This window comes from Xyrauchen texanus, chromosome 34 (genome assembly GCF_025860055.1).
Source record: "Xyrauchen texanus isolate HMW12.3.18 chromosome 34, RBS_HiC_50CHRs, whole genome shotgun sequence".
NCBI classification, from domain to species: Eukaryota; Metazoa; Chordata; class Actinopteri; order Cypriniformes; family Catostomidae; genus Xyrauchen; species Xyrauchen texanus.
Window position 1 is genome coordinate 30,630,569 of NC_068309.1, and position 22,436 is coordinate 30,653,004.

General features: G+C 35.9%; 1 protein-coding gene across 3 annotated transcripts in view; it reads left to right on the forward strand.

Annotated features, from left to right (window-relative positions):
- Positions 1-22,436, forward strand: part of LOC127627686 (transcription factor COE1-A-like) — a 163,002-nt gene that overhangs the window by 112,205 nt on the left and 28,361 nt on the right. For all 3 annotated transcript variants that reach the window (XM_052104174.1, XM_052104176.1, XM_052104175.1), the window contains exons 8-10: positions 2,073-2,214; positions 9,256-9,386; positions 15,848-15,974. In XM_052104174.1, coding sequence (XP_051960134.1) covers positions 2,073-2,214; positions 9,256-9,386; positions 15,848-15,974 — 400 coding nt within the window. The remainder of the gene's footprint in view (positions 1-2,072; positions 2,215-9,255; positions 9,387-15,847; positions 15,975-22,436) is intronic.

Sequence of the window (22,436 nt, forward strand, 5' to 3'; positions counted from 1 at the left end):
AAAGTAAGACATTATCTGAGCAGATGTCTGTTTAGTGCTGTCTGTAAAAGAATCATTTGCACCCAACGATGAGCAAGCCCTCAGTGATTATGTAATTAACAGCAGAACGCAGACATATTTTACACTGCAAACGTGCAAGTATGCATGAGAGAGATTATTCATCACAGACACACACACAACGCACTTAAACTATTACACCAAAATGACGTAGAACTGTAGTCGCTCACATTTCATGCAAAATCTCTTCAGATGTTTCACTTAAAATTATTAGAGACGTTTTTTTTCAAACTTTTCAAAAAAAGTTTATTTGTTAATATTAGGAAATGATTAGATATCATGAATTTACATTATTTTATTAATCCTATTTTATTAATCCTATACAATATTTGTATTGTTAGTTCAGAATGCATTAATTAATGTTAACATATACAACTTTAAAAAAATACACATTAGCATATGGTGAAATTAACAGTAACCAAGATAATTAAAAGAAAACTCTGTAAAAGTTTTGTTCATTGTTAATTCATAATGCCTAGTAGTTAACTAATGTTATTGTTAATGAATATATATATTTATCATTTTCTGAAGATATATAATAAAACAGGAAAAAAGGACAAATATTTCACAAGTGAGCTGGCAAAGGTGTAGTGACATTAATTATATATTTAAATATCAAACATGATTTAAGCTGATAATAAATGGTTATAATCTACATAAGATCTACATAAGCAATAAGATAGCAATGATAGTTAATGTGATAGCAGAGTTATTGAAGAATTCAATGTCAAATGTTTTCTTTCATATTGATATCTCTGACTTCTGTTTTCAGATCTTGGCATCTTAGTTAAATCTGAGCAGAGTATGAGACATTTTTGGGATCTCTTCTGAAATCTGCGAAAGAAAAAAAAGAACTTGAAAAAAGAATCTGAATATATCTGAGAAGCAGTCTACTAATGCAAACATCTCTATTTGCTCTCCATTAAATCACATTGCTATCTAGAAGAAGCAACCGAGATATATGTCATGAAATATATTAAATGAAATAAAATAAAAAAACACCTAGGGAAAGACAAAGTCAGGCAGTGAGCAGGATAGAAGGCAGACAGAAGAGTGAAGTGTATGCCTAAACATCCCTAAGAGACTTACCTCTCTTTGCCATGTCCTATTCTTTTTCAAGAGGTAGAGTTCCTCTAAAAGCTCAATAGCAATTGAAATAAGAGGCTCTATACAGGGGGTATCAGAGGGCCTTCAAGGCTTAAGAGGGCCCGTTTGTGCCACTCACAATGGCAACCTCAAACACTTATTACCTTCTTGCCATTGTCTCGGGTGCTAAAGTGCCGCTCGCTTTTTAATTGAATTAATCTGAGCCAACCCCTATCAGCAATCAATCGCAGAGAACAGGAGATTGTGGAATAGGCAGAGAGGTGTGTTTGAATGGGTGTTAATTAGTGTACAGAATAGAAGCAATTAGAGACTCAGAGTGCTTTAATTGCTGCACTGCAAGAGAAGGGATTTGAGTTACATGCCACATAACTGTGCAAGTTTGTAAATTAATACTTAAGACTATATTTAATGGTGATGTGTGTCATTTTTGGTGTTAAAATGCTTTCTGTAATCTTAATGTGCAGTGACAGCTATGAGTAAGACATTCGTACGTTGAGTCCCACAAATCAGTGTCAACCCTCCTAACCAGGCCCACACAGCAACATTGGCTCAACCAATGGTGTGAGTTTGGGGTTGACATATCTGTTATGTCATTTGGCGTCACTATTCTTGCAAAAATGACACACTACACCTTTAATGCTGAAAATGTCAGCTTACATTGTTTCGATCTCTGCAAGATATATTTTAGTAAATAGGCTTAATAGCTTATGTTGTTGATTTGTTTACATTGTGTATTGTACTGTGTACTGTATTGTGGCATCCGAACCACTAATGGAAGCCACTGGCATCTTTCTGGAACAGCTTATGTAATATTTCATATTTGTAATGGCATTAAAGCTTATTAAAAATTGGTTTCCAACCATGCCTTTAAATTCTGTCATTCGAATCCTGTGTTCTTACTTTCACAGGTGGTTGTGTCGACAACAGTCAGTGTAGAAGGACATGTGCTGGCTGTTTCAGACAATATGTTTGTGCACAACAACTCCAAACACGGCAGAAGAGCTCGGAGACTCGACCCGTCAGAGGGAACGCAGTCATATCTGGAACACGGTGAGTTGCTGCTGCTTTCACAGTAACTAAAACACCAAAATCTGAAAACGGCAGTTAAATGTGAGTACACGTTTATCGATTTTATATACTTTTATCTATTGAATAGTGCTGGTGGAAAGACCCCATACCATTTGAGTTTTCTAGCTTTTAGTTTATATCTGTTTGTCCACCTTTTAGGCCATCTATATGCTAATGTACTCCCAAAAGTTGACACAACTTACAGTTTCAATTGGAAATGCATCAAGACAGGAAAGGAAAAGAATTGCATGGGGTCTTGATATTTAAAAGGCATAGTTAATCCAAAAATTTTAATTATGTCGCAATTTACCTCATGTTGCTTCAAAGCCATATTCCTATCTTTCTTCTGTGGAACACAAAAGGAGATGTTAGGCAGAATGTCATCATTAAATTTGACTGTATATTTTTTCCATTTCCTTTTGTGCTATAAGTCATATTGGTTCACAGCAAATATTGACATCATTTTCTTTTTTGGTGAACTATCCCTTTAAAAGTGACAAACTGGTTTGTAACAAGAAGAAATAAAAAAATACAACAAGAAAAAAGACAGAAAAAGAATAAGGTTGGCAATAGTGGGTGAACAGGGACCTTGGCAGATAGTGTACACTCACACTTTATTATTCTGCAATGAAATATGCAGTAAGCCTCAGCAAGCCTTTAAACCACACACAAAAGTCCACATTTAACTACCATCCAGTATGTGTGAATGAGTTGGTGAGAGATAATGCTTAGCTGTCGCAGCTTTCCGTGAGCTTTGGCCCTGTAAGTCATTTATCTAGTGGTGCGGAGCGAGTAAAAGATGAAGCAGAGATTAATTAAAGCACTAACCTGTGTCCTCCCTCATTCCATTAACCCAACCCTTCATACCTACATCGGCACAAATGGTTGTGGTGGGATTTAATTGAATGTGCAGGATGAAAATTATGCAGAAAATCAGATCAATTAAAATGAACTGAACATATTTTTATGCTCTTACAAAAGGGTACTGTGGCAGGACTACGGTATAAGGTGCTAAAACCATGGTAATGAAAGATAACCATATGTATATATTGGACCATAGTATTTACTATGTATATGGTACCTCACTTCAGTACAACAGTACTACCATAGAAAATATCCAGAAAACATGGCATTACCATGGTAACTCGTCCTAAAAAACAGAGTACCACTTTACTATAAGGTTCCATTTGATATAATTTGTTAACCCTTAAAAAGGGTAAGATATAAAGGTACTTCTGCTGTTTTGCAACACATTAGGGCCCACATTTACATGTTTTTTTCTTTTAGGGTATTAGGTATAATAAAAATTAAAATGAACAATATATATTTTTACAGCATTTATTCATCTTTGTTAATGTTAGCTAATGAGTTCTCCTGTTAGTTCATAGTGCATTTAGAAAAGATAACATATACAGCTTTTGATTTACAAAATGTATTACTGCATGTTAAAATTAACATTAACGAAGATTAATAAATGCTGTAAAAGTATTGTTCATCGTGAGTTCATGTTAACTAATGTTGTTAACTAATGTAAACAATTGGAAACTTGTTGTTAAGTGTTACCAAACATAATAATACTATGGAACTTTCTGGTTCTTTTTTGTAAATATGGTTTCAATATGGCATGATCAAGATCATTTTCTTAATTTTACTCAGATAACTGTAAATAAATCTAATAAAACTAATGTTTTAGCTGAGTTGTGATGTTTGAAATTTGTAAAAGGCTTCAATACGAGAGTGTATATTTAATCTTTAACTTATAGTTTATTGGTTCATGCCTTTTTCCTGTCTCCTCTGTGATTGGTCAGTCACTCAAATGTGTATTATACTTGTCCTTCCTTGGCAATTTCCTGTTGACAGACATGGCAAAAGTTATTAAAAAATGTATGCTTTAATGCATTACCTGCTTATTCATAACATTGTCGGTATACATTTTCCTTGAAAACCTGCTGACGAAATGCAGCGGAAAATTCCACCCTCAATGCCACATCCATCACAATGGATTACTGATGACTGACACATCGCTTCAATAATATATGACAAAAATTGTCTAAGACATGCCATTTCTACCTCATTGACTTGAAAATAAAAAGCCTTTTTAAGGCTCTTTATAAGCATACTGTGGCCATTTCCCTCAGAAAGGCGTTTGTCTTCGATAACCTATATATTATAAAGCTGTAGAGTCACTTGGGCGCAATTTAGCCTTAGCTTTAGCTTTCCCAAAGACCATCTGCACAAGATCAAACTCATGTTGACATGCTTTGCAAAGAAGCTTGAAGTATTTAAGATGTATTGTAGAGCCAACTTTGTCAGTTCAGCAAATCTAATCAGTGTCCCATTTAGTCTGTCAAAGATTCAGATGTCCAGGGAAATTTGTTGGATCTGGATGGGAGGACAGAACATATGATGTGGTGATTTATGGTCGTTGATGAATATGGTGTGATAAGCTGTCATGGTCTCTTGGGATCTGTGGCCGTGTGCTGGCAGAATCAAACACTATCAGAGGGTCTGTTCACATTTGGATGAAAGACAAAGAGTATAGATTTACAGTTTGTGTTGACTGTATGCCTACAGGGTTTCAATCTATCGCGTTTCAAATGAATATGCTCAAAGAGTGGCCTTAAGTTAAGTTAAATTTACATGCACATTACATTTATCAATAAAGGTGCAATGTGTCATTTCTTTGGTGATGTGGCACCAAACAGAAATGCAAAAAAGGTTTCCAGAGCACTCCCCTATCTGTCATTGCTTGTGATATTTGGTATCCTAATGGGCCCGGAAAGGACCTCAGATCAACTCTGAAAAGTTTGATTAGTCTCTCAATTAATGTGGTCATAAAAGCTGCATAAATAACAATAATTATCAAATACATTGTCAAAATGCTGTTTAAAATAGTTTTAGATTAAATATACCATGTAACATCGCACATGTCAGTGATTTATGTGAACTATCCATATGTAATGCTTTATTTAATATTGTTAATATTTAATTACAGGGTTCTCATGGTCATGGAAAACCTGGAAATATCAGGGAATTTTAGTCATGGAAAAAAATAAAATCTTAGGAAATGTCTATGTTGAATATACATTTCTCCAATTCAGCTCAGCTCTAAAATATTTCATCGGTGAGAAATAGCTATTTTTGAATGCAAATATCTATAACAATTACTTGTAAAAATCCTCATCTAGTCACAAACACCAGGAAAAGTCATGAACATTTTTTAGAAATGCATTAGTCAAAAGGTGTGAGAACCTATTAGTTATTCAATTACAGCTTTTTTTCAACATATGTTGTAATGTTTTTGAACTCTCTTGTATTTATCCAAGTATAATCTCTCAAACCTGTGTTCGTACTTCTGTTTATCGCCTTTGTGTTGTGTGTGTGTATGTGTGTGTGTGTGTGTGTGTGTGTGTGTGTAGCATTGTATGTTGTAAATGTGTGTGTCTGGGAGCAGCATGGTGAGCAGATGGCTCAGAGAAAGGCACAGAAAGTTTAATCCTATCAGATGCATTCATGCATCTCCATCTGCTTAATCCAGCTACCATTTCAGTCTCCTCCAGAAACCTCCACTCATGCCAAGATTACCGCCACAGATTGCACCTCATCTTCCCTATTTACAACTCCAACAAATGCGCGTGTGTGTGTGTGTGTGTGTGTGTCTATGTTGTTTCACCATCCAGGTCTGGATTTATTTCCTTTCTAGTGTCTGACATGAGCATGACATGTATAAAGAGAAGATTAACATGTTTACAGGAACACGAGAAGTTGTTCTTTTCAGTAATCTAAAGCGGCTTGTGATCGGGATTTAAGAGATGATTTTCAAATTAAAAAAGGGAGAAAAACATAAATATTGGCCACAGATTAGTCTTTTGGATTACGAGTGTTTAAATATGATAGATTTTTTAAATCTATTAACCAAATGATTGGTATTTCAGAAATGTGTCAACAAGCCTAGAGACCAGATTTTGTTTTTTTGAATCTACGTTAATAAGCAGTTCTTTTCCTAATTCAAATGACTGAGTTTTATTATTTAAATATATTGGTATCACATTAGCATTAGCAAATGTAATGACATTATGTAATGCTTGACAGATCACAATGTGATAAATTAAAATGATTAGAAATGTCAAAAACACATATTAAAGTATTGCTACTGTGTATTTATGTAAATAATGAGAAACAATAATGAACTGTTTTTACTTTATTATTATTAATTGCAATAACAATGTTATTATTTAGTAATTAATATATAGTAATGTATTAAAATGTAATTTGTCTATTAGATTATGAATGAAAGGGCCTGAGAATTTTTAATGAGAGTCATTATACATTTTTACAATCATTTGTTTTTAATTTAGCTTGATGGCCACTTCTAGGGAGAGTAGCCACAGTACGAAATCATCTCTATTTATAGGCAATTTTTCTAACTGTGGACATGTATATATTTAAGCTCTTTGAGATAACTTTGTAATCCTTTCCATCTTTATGCAAAGCAACAATTATTGATCGTAGGTCTTCTGATATCTCTCTTTTTTTTTGAGAGGCATGGTCCACATCAGCAGATGCTTCTTGTGAATAGCAAACTCAAAATTTTTGAATGCTTTTTATAAGTCAAAGTAGCTCTAACCCACACCTCCAATCTTGTTTCATTAATTGGATGCCAGGTTTCCCAACTCTAGACTCTAATTAGCTTTTGTTAACATCATTAGCCTTCATTAGCCTGTGAATGTTTGAATGATGTATTCATTATTTATAAGAACATTTCTATCATTTGTTATTAGTTAAAATAGATTGTTTTTAACATAGATCAGTATCAAGCCAGATTTTAAGACAATATACATAATTATTCATAAATGCAGGAAATTGCAAAGGGTTCACATACTTTTTATTCACACTGTATTCAAGTAGTTAATTTTGTTATTGTATTTCTGAAAGGCAGCATTTTATTGTTGCTGGCCCATGTGTTTCCCTCTTTCTCATGTTGAATGACTGTTCACCCTGCTCTCAAATTTTTCATAATTCCACTTTTCACATCATCACTGACCCTGTGAGACAACTCAACAGCCCAACAAGGTTACAGTACAATAAATCTAACCTAAATTGCATCTCTCAGCATGTGGCTCTAACAGTGACGATCTCCTATCACAACACGTCCTCTCTTTATATCTCATTACCGTGAGTGACGATTTAGCAATTGGGAGCTAAATGCAGGTAAATGCTGGCTGGCTAAATTGCTTTCTTTCCCCCTGCTAGCACTAGACTCTGCTTCTCTGAAGGGAGCAGACAGCTCTAATAAGCAAACTGACCTTTCTCCGTGGTGGTCCCATTCACACTGAACCACTGATCCACGGCCACTGCGGAGAGCAACAAACAAAACACGCTAAACGAGATAGTGTATCTTGACGCCCGGTGACAAAAACGCATGTCTCCTACAGCATGGGGGCTAAGGTCACCTTATTTACACAAATAATGCACAACCCCACTTCAATGTTAATATACAGGTGTACTAAAGACTTAATTTTAGTTTGGTTTGGGAGAATTTGGCTTTCAATTCTCAAAGGTAATACATGTTAAAATGCATTCTGCTATCCAAGCTCGCTCTGCAGAAAATAAATATAAGTAGTTTGGTTTCCTATATTCATTGGTTGGTTTCCTATAAAAGTGTAACACCATGGTTTATTAGACAAGTACTCTTGTAATAAGCCTTATAATGAGCAGCCAGTTGGTCATTTTTGCAAAATAAACACCATAAGAGCTTTGAAGTAAACCAGGAAGTACTTGTGGTTGAAAACCAGGAAGTCCTTGTGTTCACATAAATAATGGTGAGCACGATTCGAAGGTTGCAATTTACTTCTAAAATTACTTTTTTACTCCACTTATGCATAGGTTTAGAGTTGGGCTTTGGGTGTAGAGTTAATTAAATATGCATTCTTGTTGACATCTTTTACAACTAAAAATGACTACATTTTGTCACCGCTCTGTGGACATTTCACCTGCAAACTGGAGTTCACATGTGCCTTAATGTTCAACAACACTTCCAGCTTTGACCACTGGGGGTAGTGGTTAGAATTTTGATAAACAGACTGATTTCAGCAGTAAAACGTTCAATCATTTGTCACTCAGTTCACAGTGTTATCAGTCTGGATAAATTATGTCATAGTAACAAATCATATACATTATAGTACTGGACACAGAAATATTCTGGTTTGGCAATGCACCATTCTTGCTGAAAGAGTAAAGTTTTTTGTAGTCTGAGGCAAGGTATTTCTATTCTCTTACAACCAAAACAACTTTTGATCAATCTAAAAGTACATTTATTTTTAAATAGTTCACTGTTTTGCCACTGTGCCTTCAAAATCTGTATATATTCCAGCACAGGCATCCACAGTATTGGATGGGAATTATTGGTGCAAGTAATTCTTTGTTTTTATGCCTAATGTGTGCCATGAGAGCTGTGAAAACCATCAACACTTTTCCAGGGCATGTGGTATGGGACCCTTAGTTGGATCCAGCTGTGTGAGTTTTCATGGTGATGTTTGTGTGTTTTTGGTTTCCTGCTTTGGCCTTGAAATAGGAGACTGAGAGGTGTCAAGACTTCCCTCGGACCACAGGAAATAAACCACATTAAAATGGCACCTTTTACCCTGAAGTCATTAGTTAAGGGATGGTTCACTCAAAAATGAAAATTCTGTCATCATTTACTTACCCACATGACTTTCTTTCTTTTATAGAACACATAGGATGGTTTGCAAAATGTTGGACTCTATTAACTTTCATTGGATCTTTTATCCTTACAATGAAAATGAATGGTACTTAGACTTTCTCTAATGATTCTCCACCTAATATCTCCTTTTGATGCTGATGTCTATCTAATCTTAAATGTCAAAACTTTTACAAATCTTATAGTCATGGTCAAATAATGTAAGTGTTGGGTGGCTGCACTAAGCACAAATGATTTATCTATTTTCTCTTTCCTTTTCTCACCCATTCTGCAAATTGGTTATGTTGTGTCTCTGGAAGCAGCCGCACCTTGTATCAAAGCCATTAGCCCCAGTGAAGGCTGGACAACAGGGGGTGCTACTGTCATCATCATTGGAGACAACTTCTTTGACGGACTACAGGTCATCTTTGGCACCATGTTGGTCTGGAGCGAGGTGAGTTTACGAGCATTTTCAACCATAAATGTTCATCAGTGCTGCAGATTTTTGGATTTCGTTGCTGCCTGTTAAGTTAAATCCCAAGTTAAAAGTTAAATATCAGAATAAAAGTCACTACAGGTTAGTTGTAGTTATAGAAAATTAAAGAGAGAGTCATGCTAGCTAAGAATGTTATGGGAATAGCTAAGCTGATGCTGCCATATTTTACATAAAAATCTGCCTATGACTTGAACACAATAGTCTGGTTCTGAAAAAATAAATCCCATTCCTTTAGGGGAATTGGTCATTAACGTAAACGTCTAAACCTGTAACACTTTATAATAACTTCCATTAATAAATCATTATCAACAATTATACAATGCTTAACAGATCATTAGTTAATATACAGTATATTCAAATTGTTAGAGATACGAGAGAATACACTTTTTAATTAATTTAACTAACATTACATAATGCTTAACAGATCATTAGTTAATATAGAGTATATTCAAATATTTAGAGATACAAGAGAATACACTTTTTAATGAATTTAACTAACATTACATAATGCTTAAACAGATCATTAGTCAATATACAGTATATTCAAATAGATAGAGATAAACGAGAATACACTTTTTAGTGAATTTAACTAACATTACAGTAAGGGGATTCAGATGGGCAAGGAGGAGGCGAGAACCGGCTTGTCAATATAAATAATGTTTAATTAAACTCAAAACAAAAAGCACAAACATAAACACACACACATGACGGACATGTCCGTAATTCTCTCTCTCTCGAACTGTCATCACCGGCCGCCTTTATCCCTCGTGCACCCCATCAGGACGCCCCATCAGGACGATTGGGGCATGCGACATTCCAGCCCGGCCCCACCCCCCTCCGCTCCACAAATACATAATGCTTAACAGATCATTAGTTAATATACAATATATTCAAATAGTTTGAGATACAAGAGAATACACTTTTTAATGAATGTAACTAACTTTACATAATGCTTAACAGATCATTAGTTATGTTACTAAGTTCAAATATAGTTCAATTGGTATTGAGCTTAATGGTATTAAGCTTTCATTCACATATGCTTTATACTTTTTAACAAATATTTTTTTTATTTTTTTACAAATGTTATATAATAAATAACAGGTCATTTGGTAACATATATTTGAATGATTACAAATGTCATTACATGTTTTCAGAAATGAATTATAACCAAGGCAGCTCTTTTCAATTCTTGATTGAGATTAATTGAGAGATATTCCAAGGTATTCATTTTCTATAACGGCACTGCTATGAAGAAGTTCCATGTTTGTTGACCGCATTAAAATTACATTTCACTTCACTATGTTCTTCTGAACTAGTTACGGTGACGTGGGCTGTTTAAGCGCAAGTACGTAACTCAAAATAATTTTCGGGAGCAATTTAGGGAGAAACACCTAAAAATGTCTTGACAAAAATGCATTATAGAGACAAGTACACGTTGTAACCATTGTACAGTACAATGAAAAAATGGGCTCTAAACCATAGAATTATTGAAAATTAATGGACAACCGAGGTGTAACAGTTCTGCTTAGCATCAAGGCCTCATTGCTGCCTAAGAAATGCATTTATTTTCAATAAATAAACAACCCGTCTTCAATTATTCTTAACATAATATGTCCAAAATTTTCAAATCATGGCATACTCAATGGAGAGTTCATTATTAGTCATACTTAAGTAAGGGATACTGTACAGTTAGCTGGTTGTTATCGCAAAATAAACCCAGACAGGATGCTCAGGACCCTGATGTGAAGCTTATTACATGGATACTAACCATATAAATAAAGAAATATTGATCTGTGTTGAAAATATTTTATTATGTGAGAAAAAATAAATTGCTGAATAGCTGAATTGCACCTCCGGTTTGCATCAAAGTTCTGTTTTATTTATTTTGCGAAAATGACTGACTGCTCATTATCCAGCTTATTACAACACTACTTGCCAAATATATAAGTAAAATATATATAAAAAATGTATAATATATACGAAAACAAACAGGATGCACTTTCTGCTGCCTATATCTCCGTAAACTTCTTTCTGCTGCACGCCACAAAAATTAACCGAAACTCTGCGTATTATTATTATTGCACAAATGTAAATATGTCTATAGAAACATTGAAATGTCTGCTTTTAAATGAGCCTATTCAAATCCAAAACAAATATTCTCCAATTATGCAATGCGTATAAAACTAACGAGAGGTACAGTTTTTATCTCTAATCTCATTAGCGCTGTTCAGGACACACCCATTTTCAGAGCGTGCTATTCACATGGTAATGACCTGGATGAAATTTACAAATGGTAAATGGTAAACGCCTCTATCCATGCTATACTGTGTGCTCAAAATGTGCCTTTGAACCTCTTTGTTTAAATACTGATAAATTGTTGATTTAGTTATAAATAAGCTACCAAAAAAAATTCAAACATATTTGTGCTCAAAAATGTGCCCTTGACACTCATTATTTATATTTTGATTATGTTGTGCACTTTGTTGTTAATAAACTACTACCAAAAATAAAATAATTATTTTAATCTCCTCACATTCATATTTTTGGTTTCCTCACAGTGGCATTCCACTTTGATAGCCCCATTAGGGGGTGGGCCATTATCAAACTAGGTGTGGAGAACATAAATATTCATGACTATTGACACTCCCTCGCATACAGCCTTTCTAAAACAAAAGGTGTCATACAAAAGTTAAATCAATGTAGTGTTTTATATATATATATGTATGAACAGGATGGTTTTCACAACATGTTGTAACTAGGACTCCAGCCTACAAAATTAGCACTCAAAAGTCTTGTGAAAAAAATGGTATTATGTGTTTATGGCCCTGTATCAGTATCACAAATGTCAAAAACATCTCCAGGATCCAAAACGCCTCAGACTCCAGAGGGTTTAACAGAGAAAAGCACTCCCATTACAAATGGTCTGTTTAATAGAAGTCTTTTGATGCTATTTCAATTGATTATTTAAAATGGTTATATCCATCACCTATTACAAAACCGTCAGAGTTACCCATTCTGCTTTCAGAATACATTACCGACACATTAGGCCGACATTATGCAGGTGATTAAATTGTGGTGCATAAGTGATTAAGATATGTAATGGTTTCAAAAGCTGCTCAATTGTGTTGACATGTCTTTGTACTAGGAATCGGTTAGCTTAGCTGGATGCTCAATAATAGTCTATTTAAGAAACACACACACACAAACACATTGATGTAGTACTTCTTAGTCCAACTGCTCATATGAAGACAGCCACTTGTCATGAGCACTACTGAGTGTTCATCATAGCCATCGACTCTTGTACAAATTTCCCAATACATAATTAACAAGCCCCCTTGATCTGCTTGTACTAAGTGCTATTAGCTACCAGTGAAATGAGCTAATGGTGCAGATGTGTGTGTGTGTGTGTGTGTGTGTGTGTGTGTGTGTTATCATGAACTACATCTGGTACTGATTAAATTAACTGTGCCGAAATCTCCCTATAGCTGTTCCTGTGGACCTTGTAACCTTTTGACCTTTACCTCCTGACCCCATGACCCCTATACACGGGGGCCCACACAGTTCCCATCAGCTGCAGTGCCAGCAGGGATCTGATTACCGCTGATAGCATCTAACAAGGGAGGAAAAGAACTAGAGAAGGGGAAGGTCCGAATCTTCTGTTCTCCTCCTACCCCTTTCACTGCCCTGCGAACACACAAATATTTGTCAGTCGTTCTTAAATAGCAGCATTCATTACCATAACGTTTAGAAGAATCATGGTCTTTTTGTGGACTCATAATAGCCCTGATGTCTTTAGAGCATGTATATTTGTAGTGTACAAATGGGCAGTTGGGGACAAATAACCACTTGGGGGAGGGGGGAGGGGGGTCTGAAATAACCTTGATTGTCCCAGAGAGAGTACATTTGAAAAGCGATGAGTGCAGCACTCGACTCAATTTATACTCACTTTGCCCCCTTTAATTCTTACAACATGTCTACACTGGATATGAGCCAGACTGATCTCAAAGTGAAATCAAAAACAGCAGATTTAAAACAGTTATGAATAGTTCTGTTGACACTATCAAAGCTCATTGTGACTGGCATCCAGTAAACACCACGAGAGCATCACACACAGAAAAGATATGTTCAAAAATAAGAGAGATATATCCACTACAAGCTCCAAAACCGCTCCAGTGAGAAATTATTAGTATCTATGATTTGTTTCCCATCCTTGGTGTTTTGTTGTAATGCAGATCACAAATTATTAATCAACTGCTTGAAGACGTGGTGCCATTATTAAAGGTTAAATGCTTATTGCTGTTATTATTGGTATTGTGACAAACATATTTAAATCTGGGTTCTCAAAAAATAGCACTGAGATTAGTGACTGATGAGAGATTGTGAGTATAGATATTTGATTGACAGATAGAGCGTGCATGTTGGAGGGAGTGAAACTGAGAGCGCCAGCCTGATCTCATAAAATGACATGACTGTGGCAAAATGTTTGCAAAAAGAAATCACATACAAAATGAAACTGCACGTTTCACCTCAGTTTACCAGTGAAATATCCAGCGGAGGGCGCCAATAGCTGTTGAAATGGTGTCATAATAAGACAATATTTTTTAACCTAAATGATAGTGTCCTAAAAGGAAATGAGAGGTAAACAAAACAGACATCCTTAACCTAATCCAACACCTAAACCTAACCAATAGTGTTGTAAAAGCAAATTACATGAAAAGCTAATTTTCTGATGCAACCACATAATTTCGTGTCACTTCTATGACATTTTCTTCTCACGTGTCAACTTGTGTGGTTGGCTGGGCTTGAGCCTTGTTCTTCCAAGTCCAAAGTTCAATACTCTATTAGGTGAGCGACCGATCAAACTAATCACATTGGAATAAGTGTGTAAATGTAGGTGAGTCTGGAATACAAGCATTAAAATGTACTGTTTTTCAAATTATGCATTAGAGTAAATGTGTTTTGATATCATAATGGTACAGTGGGTCAGAATCACTACTATGATGACTCTTGAAAATTCTCACCTTAATATTCACTCAAATGTAATTCAGAAAAGACTCTTATATAAGTCCCATCCTGTGGTTCAGTGGTCTGATACTTGCTTGAACCGTCAGATCCTGCCGGAAGCGATGGCAGCAGGGGAGCGGAGCTTACCCCTGTCCAAGATGGGACCTAAACTGGTGGTGATGGGGTGGATGGGGGTGAGAACAATGGAAGTCCCCCAATGAGAAACACCTGAGTGGGCATATAAAGCAGAGGCTGTATTGTGATAAATGAATCCTGTGAAAAAGCGGTGGCTGTATTAGAATGAATCCTGTGATCTTCCTGCTAGAACTGTGCTTATACTTACATATATGAAAGTGTAAATTCGCTAATGCTTAGAATTGACAATAACTCACCCTCCAGTGAACATAATGTCATGCTTCGAAGGCTGAGCATTAATTAATTCATTCATTATGGTAGCAGTGTATATGCAATATTGTGAGTGCTGCAATTAAAAAAATATCAGCCCTAAATCTAGGCAAGAAAGACCGATCACAGATTTAAGACAAAGATCGGCCAATCTAGATTGGTGGCCAATCAATCATTGCATCCCTAATCAGAGTAGTACAATCATATACACAACAAGTGAATGATAATGTGACTATTCACATTTGGTCCCTTAACCTAAAATAAACTAAAATCTTGATAATAAAATTTTTTTTTATTTCCATGTTATGTTTCATCAACCCAATAGAAAATCCAGGTAAACTCACTCTCCCATAGTGAATAGGTGAAAACACACTGGCAGGTCACATGTATTTATTTGCCCTTCAGGTGTGTTGGTACTCTTTGGGTTGAAGATAACAAAAGCTGAGTGTGCATAGAAATAAGAGCATGCTGACATAATGCCTCGACTTTTTAAACAGACAGAGTCTGAATGAGCTATTACAGTACAAAGGGTCCTTTAAAACTGACGGCTTTCCTTAGCAGACACTTTTGGTGTAGAACATAAGATAGTTCATTAATTAGAAGAAGAAGAAAAAACCAATCACAGATCCAAGTTCTCCCTCCTCCGGGTCTTCTACTTGGGGCAGAATATGGGACCGAATCTTTAAAAGAAGTTAGTCACTCTAAATGTTTCCTTCTGCATGTTTAAATCTGGCACATTCACAATACATGCAAGATTACACAGAATAGACACTGTACAGAAACCTCATTGCTTCTCACATGCATTACATACGTTCCAAGTTTTCATTTATGGAAGCGTGGATGAAATTTGAAAAATAGGTACAGGATAAAATGTATATGTAGTGCTTACATGATGATGAAACTTTCCCTTTAAATTGTCTTCTTTTTTATTACAAAGAAAAATATTGTCATAATGCACACATCTCAAAAAGGTTCTTGATAACACAAATCTCTGTCTCTCTCCTCCACAGCTCATCACACCTCATGCCATCAGAGTGCAGACCCCACCACGTCATATCCCCGGAGTGGTAGAGGTCACGCTCTCCTATAAGTCCAAACAGTTTTGCAAAGGCACACCAGGCAGATTCATCTACACAGGTAAGCCTTGCCATTTAATCTCAAACAGAATGAAGACAATATTTTTGCCATGTCTCACCACTCTCAGTTGAGCACCCCAATGGAAAGAGCTTTGTGTTGTGAACCAAATGACCCCGGTTCATCGTTGTGTACCTCCTCCATCAAATGCTATTGGGTTGTGTCTTCTGTTTCAGTACCCTGATTGGCATTGTGAGCTGGACTATGCAAAGTGATGCTATAGGTCTCTGTGCAAACTAGATATATTTAAAATACATTTATTTATTAACCTCTACAAAAACTCATTTTATAGGTTAGATAAAAAAGAAATAGAAGCCACAGTGCGGGTAACAGTTACAGGTAAACACTTTATTTCAGTGTCGACATTCTTTATGTAATTCTTTTAACACATCTGTAAATTAGTCTAATAAAGTGTTAACAAGGGAAACCGTACTTTTATTTCATTCTCCCTTTCACCGTTCCTTATGTACCGACCTCATTTAAACTTCACTTTATAGATAATATAAAAGCAAATTAGCATATTAACCATTTCTATGCTGAACTGTGATTGATCTTTTCTTTCTGGCATCTATTTAACTACCTGTAGCGACCTTTGCACTTTAAAGATAGTATTGCATTATATGTTAATTCTCGTGCATGGCCGACCGAAAAACAAGGTGCATGCTGAGTATTATGACAATGTTTATTTTCACAGAACCAAAGCCTGAACCCTACACTTTAGGCTTTAGAGCTAAAACTTTAACACTATTCTTTTTTACCCAGCAAGCACTGGTATTTCCTTCTGGAAAGGCAAATCTAGGTTGCTTATGCAAGTCCTCTTCCTCTTCAAAGAGAGCACAGAAACAGTCAGCTATTTCAATAGTTTACTAAACGTTACTTAGCGCTGCATAAAGCAGTTATACATCTGTGTGTTTACTGAGAGTTTAAGGATACTTTTAATGGAGAATGAAAAATAAACTGTGTTCTATATATAGGATTTCTCTTGATTTTTCTAACTGACACAGATAAAGAACAGGCACACAAAACTGTACTCTGTTCATAAGTACAGCTTTGTTTGCTCAATTAATGTTGATGGAGAGAATATAATGACTAATGCTCATAAAACCTGTTACAGTTAAGTAAGAAAACAAGTTTCATTTTATAGGCCTCCATAATGAAGCCATTTAAAAAGTGAAGCAAGCTGTGCAACCGTACAGCACACGGAACCATTAATGCATAAATATACAAACAAACAAACAAACACAAAAATTCCTACATTTTAAACATATCTACAGCCGCTCCGTCCTTGTCATTGTCCTCTTTATGTCTCATTCATTCTTTTATTATTAAATGTATTCTTCCATGTTTCAGCCCTAATGAAATGCAAAAGTGTTGTGCGTACATGCAAAGAGGTGACAATTTGCTGCCAGTTTTGCCAGTGTCTATTAGGCAACATCACTGTAAAAATACCTGTTTTAATCAGTATTATTGTCTAGTTTTACTGCAGGAGCAGTTGACCTTTCTTACACCATTGCCAATTTTTTTTCTAGTTGTAAGCATAAAGCTCACTACATTTTGTTCGATTTAGGCTTAAAAAAAAGATAACTCAATATATATTTTCCGAAAGAGTGTGCAAATATATTATGCAATTTTGCTTTTAATTTACCTCATTCCTCAAACCCGACTGATCAATGCTCACTTCTTCCATGAGGTCAAAGGTCAACTTCCTGACAGCTCACTGGCTAATTTCATGGGTTTTCTGTTTCTTTTTATTTGTGCTTGCTTGCGGATGTTAAACCATCACACACACCCACTCAAACAAAAGGACGCACTTGAAAGTGATTTGAAATCAAAGGCGAATTAAAGAGAAGCATAGCTGTGATCTGGTGCACAGATGGGTCCTTCTGAAAGGGTGACTGACTCTTTCTACTGAAACACAGAAAAGAGCAGATAACAGTATGCGCATCCACAGACCCTAAGTGCCATTATGACATGGTATAAGAGCTGTAGGTGGCAAACATTGACACTCAAAGAAAGACAGATTCCTTTTTTGTTTCTTTCACCTACTGCCAAGTGTGCATTAGCCATTTTTGCCATACACTGGGCAGAATTTTCCAGAAAATATTGTTTATTAATCCCTTTTACAATATATGCATGCAGATATTCTAACACTGGTTCTCATATGCTTCTGATAATGTTGCAGGAAAAAACTATGCTAAATGCAAATAATAAAATGCAACTTAAGACATAAATATGCAAGTTTGAATATCTGATTGAATAGGCTCATGAATTTTTAAAATGAAAGAGAAAACACATCACATATCTTTAGTTTTTAATGTTAAAAACTGTCTGTCCAATCAAACTCAACGGTAGTTTGGTAGGAGCCAGCCAAATTAGGCAAATGGACAGGTTCAATGACATCCCATCATCCTCAAAAAACATAATATTAATAAACCTGAAATAGTAACCAAGTGTATTTTTGTTTACTTATATATGATAAACAATTATGATACTTTGTCGGGTCACCACTTGATGTCCAATATAATATCTGGATCCTGAACCAAAACCAGTCGAGAACCACCGTTCTAAAAGATGTCACAGGTAAAATCCAGTCTTTTCAAATTAAAAAAGCACAAACCTCTAATTATTTACCTTATTCTTGAAAATTATCCACAGCTGGCACCTTTTGGGCCTTACAGACGTTATTCCACTAGCACATGAAGATGGCAGCTGGCAGGGATATTAGAAGTACCCAGTAGACAGCTGCTGATGCTAATCAGCCTCTGTTAGCTGAGGCCGCTAATAGCAAAGGCTATTTGCATAGAACACTAGCAAACCTTTGGAACTAATTGAATCAATACAGGCAAAGCCACGGAAGCTCCCCGCCAGGCTCAGGCCGGGCATTAATCAATGGCTACCTGGAAACTACAACTGCAACATCAGAATCTATAAATGGCTAAATCAGTCAACCACAACAGGAATGTAAGCTGAGTCAGAGGCCTTGTAGATGATACATGAGAAATCTGTGCTTTAAAGTTGAACCGAAATGCATGTTATAAGTGATATGTGTCATTTTATCAATGTCAGAATACGTTCTGCTATGCAGAGTCAGGTAAAAGTAATTCAGGCTTAAACCAGTCTAAGGTGGTTTGCTGGTCATAGCTAGTTTAAGATGGTCTAAATTGTCTCCTATCCTGTTCAAGCTGACGTTCAGCTGGTTTCTCAGCCTGACCAGCTAAGAACTGCCAAAGCCCTTCTAAAACCATCAAACCAGACCGGCCTGACCAGCTAATACAGCAAACCACCTTAGATTGAATTTAGCTACAGTAGGTTTTTCAGCAGGGTTTCTGTTTTACTTCCGTCTCTCTCATCATGGTGTTTCAGTTGTACTGGGCCCTGTGTACAGATCCCTGGGGACAAAGTAATACATCTCATTTAATTGACAGTGTAGGTTCTGTGTCACTTCTAAAGCTGAATGTCAGCGCTGTGTGTTTGTTGGTAGGAAGTGAAAAGTGCCAATCGATAAACCGTTGTAGCAACAGAGACAAATCCAGCCTATGGAACTGCCATAATATCTGCATGTATCTTAGGGAACCAGATCTGACAAAGTATTATTCTGAATCAAAGTAATGGCCAGAATCCACATAATGGTCATGTGTTTCGTAGCATGCCGTTTGGCAATAATTTGCAAAAAATTGCATATCTGGGGTGGATGCCGCGGTGGATGGTGGATGTCTCTGTGGCAACGCACTCAACAAGCCACCTGATAAGATGCACGGGTTGACGGTAGACGCGGAGGAAGCTGGGATTTGTCCTCCGCCACCCGGATTGAGGCGAATCATTACGCGACCACAAGGACTTAAAAGCAACATTGGGAATTGGGCATGCCAAAATGGGAGAAAAAGATGAAAAAAATCCAATCATATTATAAAATAATAAAATAAAAAAATTGCATATCAGATGAAATCTGAGACTTTAATCTTTTGATTGAAACATTTAATGTAAAAACTTAATGAGGTTTCTTACCAGATGTTTTGTCACATGACTTTCGAATGTTGAAATTTTAACCCTTTACTGACAGCCCAGAGTCTTCTGAAATGAGATAAGTCGGTTTAAATTCAATTAAATTATGTGTTGCATACAGCGAAGCCAAAACACAATGTCCTTGCGGAAGGATGCAGGGTCGCACAAGGTTAAAGTTTACATGAAAAAGCCTACCGGGTTTCAAAGAATCAAATTTCTATACCTACATTTTTGAAAATGTATTTTTACGTGGCTTGTTGGACATATCAGGGCAGTTTCCTGGTGAAATGAACTCTATATGAAATTAATTGAATTCCCTCTCATGCAAATCATGAGTAAAACAGCAGATTCTCAGTTCATAAACACATACTGTACTTTTCCTCGCATAATGCTATCGTATGACTTCTAAACTCTTTTAATATAGCACATGTTTAAGGCAATATATTTAACGTTTGCATTACATAATCAACTACATTTACAAGCTTGTCGAGTCGATTACAATAAGACCAAAAACTTGAATTAAAAAAGTAGGGTCAATTTTGGTTTCATGTTGACTTCAAATGGTCAGTAGATATGCAAAAACATCTAGTGTCCTATACAGTAGTGCAGAAAACTGAATGGAGACGTGCTTCATAGGGGACACAATAATGAGTTAATTTTTTTGCGCCCAGTTTGACCAAATATCGCCTTTTGATGGCAAAAGTTTTTGCTAACAGCTCTGCTGGCTAGACAGCCATTAATTGGTGACATTAAACATACTCTAACTCTTCCAACTAAATGTTTTATTGTCGGAAGGGACAAGCACCTCCAATTAGATTACAGGCAATTTCTGGATACAAGACCGGACTGTTCCTGCAGCGGTCACAATGGATTGAATTGAGTCTAGTAACACTGTATATCTTGAATCATGCACACACATATACAGTGCTAACAAGACCCCAATGGACACGTTTTAGAGCTTCATTATATAGAACTGTCCTAGTGGAAAACAAGAACGTAATGGAAATATATTATTAGTCAGCACACCAAGCAGAAAAAAACACAAGAACAGTTTCATATTTTTCAAGTAATGGGAGAAAAGTCCCAGTAGACTAAAATGCTTCACATTACATGTTATATATATTTGTATTAAATGTATCCTTCAGTCTGTTAAAGTACACCAAAGCACTTCAGACCAAATTCAGCAGCACCTCCTCTACACCCGCCTCCTACATCTTTTTTAGTGTATCTGTTGTTTTGTATCATAAAGGTGCAAGTAAAAAGAGTAATAGAGAAAAGGAAGTAAAGAGAAAGAGAGAGGGGGTTTTAAAGACACAAGAATAAGATTGCTCTGTATTGATCTCAAAGTGGTGTGGCTTGGAAAAAATAACTCATCTATAATAAGGGGGAAAGAATGAAGCAATAATTCAGAGGTATCGAACGCTGCACTGCCGTGGGTATTGATCCCTAGAGCTCTTGCCTTGAGCTCATACCTGGTGGAGGAAAAAAAAACATGCACCCTGTGGGAAGAAGGAGGAGAGGAGATGAAGAGGGGGAGGGAAGTGGTGACATTCCCTTGCTCATTACTGCACTGTAGCAGAAAGAAGATATGAGGAAAAAAGAATGTTTTAGTTAAAGACGACTATGCGATCCATACAGTAGTGCTGTCACAACCCCTGGCTAGATGGTTCTAGAAGAGAATCAGTTCTATTATAGATTTGATTAGTTCAAATTGATTCATTAACTTCATTCCATTAAGTTGATTAGATTAAATAATTATCGATTCAGTTTTTCGATTTGATTCAAATGTTTCAAAAAGACTGTTTTACTGAAGACAATTCATTCTGTCGTAATGATGTCAGAACCGCAGACTTGCTGGTACTAGAATAGAATACATTCTATTGTTAATTATATTTGTTCGATTTGTTTAGTTAAATTTGATTCATTCAATTCTATTTGATTTGATTTGTTCAATTGGATTCAAATGATTTAAAGGGATAGTTCAATCAAAAATGAAAACTCTGTCATCATGTACTCACCCTCATGTCATCCCAGATGTGTTTGAATTTGTTCTGATGAACACAAAGAAAGATTTTTAGACAAATATTTCAGCTCTGTTAGTCCATACAATACAAGTGAATGGTGGCCAAAATTTGAAGTTCCAAATATCACATAAAAGTAGCATAAAAGTAATCAATAAGTCTCCAGTGGTTAAATCTATATCTTCAGAAGTGATGTGATATGTGTGGGTGAGAAATGTCCCTTGAAAAACAAGTCATACGTCATAGTGCTTCAGAGCCCCAGGTCTGCTAGTTCTAGAAAACAATGGATTATGTTATAGATTTGATTTGTTCCATTAATTAATGATAAATGTAATTTGGTTACATTTATTTGTTCGATTGAATTAGTAAGATTTGATTCAAACTCTAAAAAAGAACATTTTAGTGAACTTGAACATTTCGTGAATTTATAACGTCATAGAGG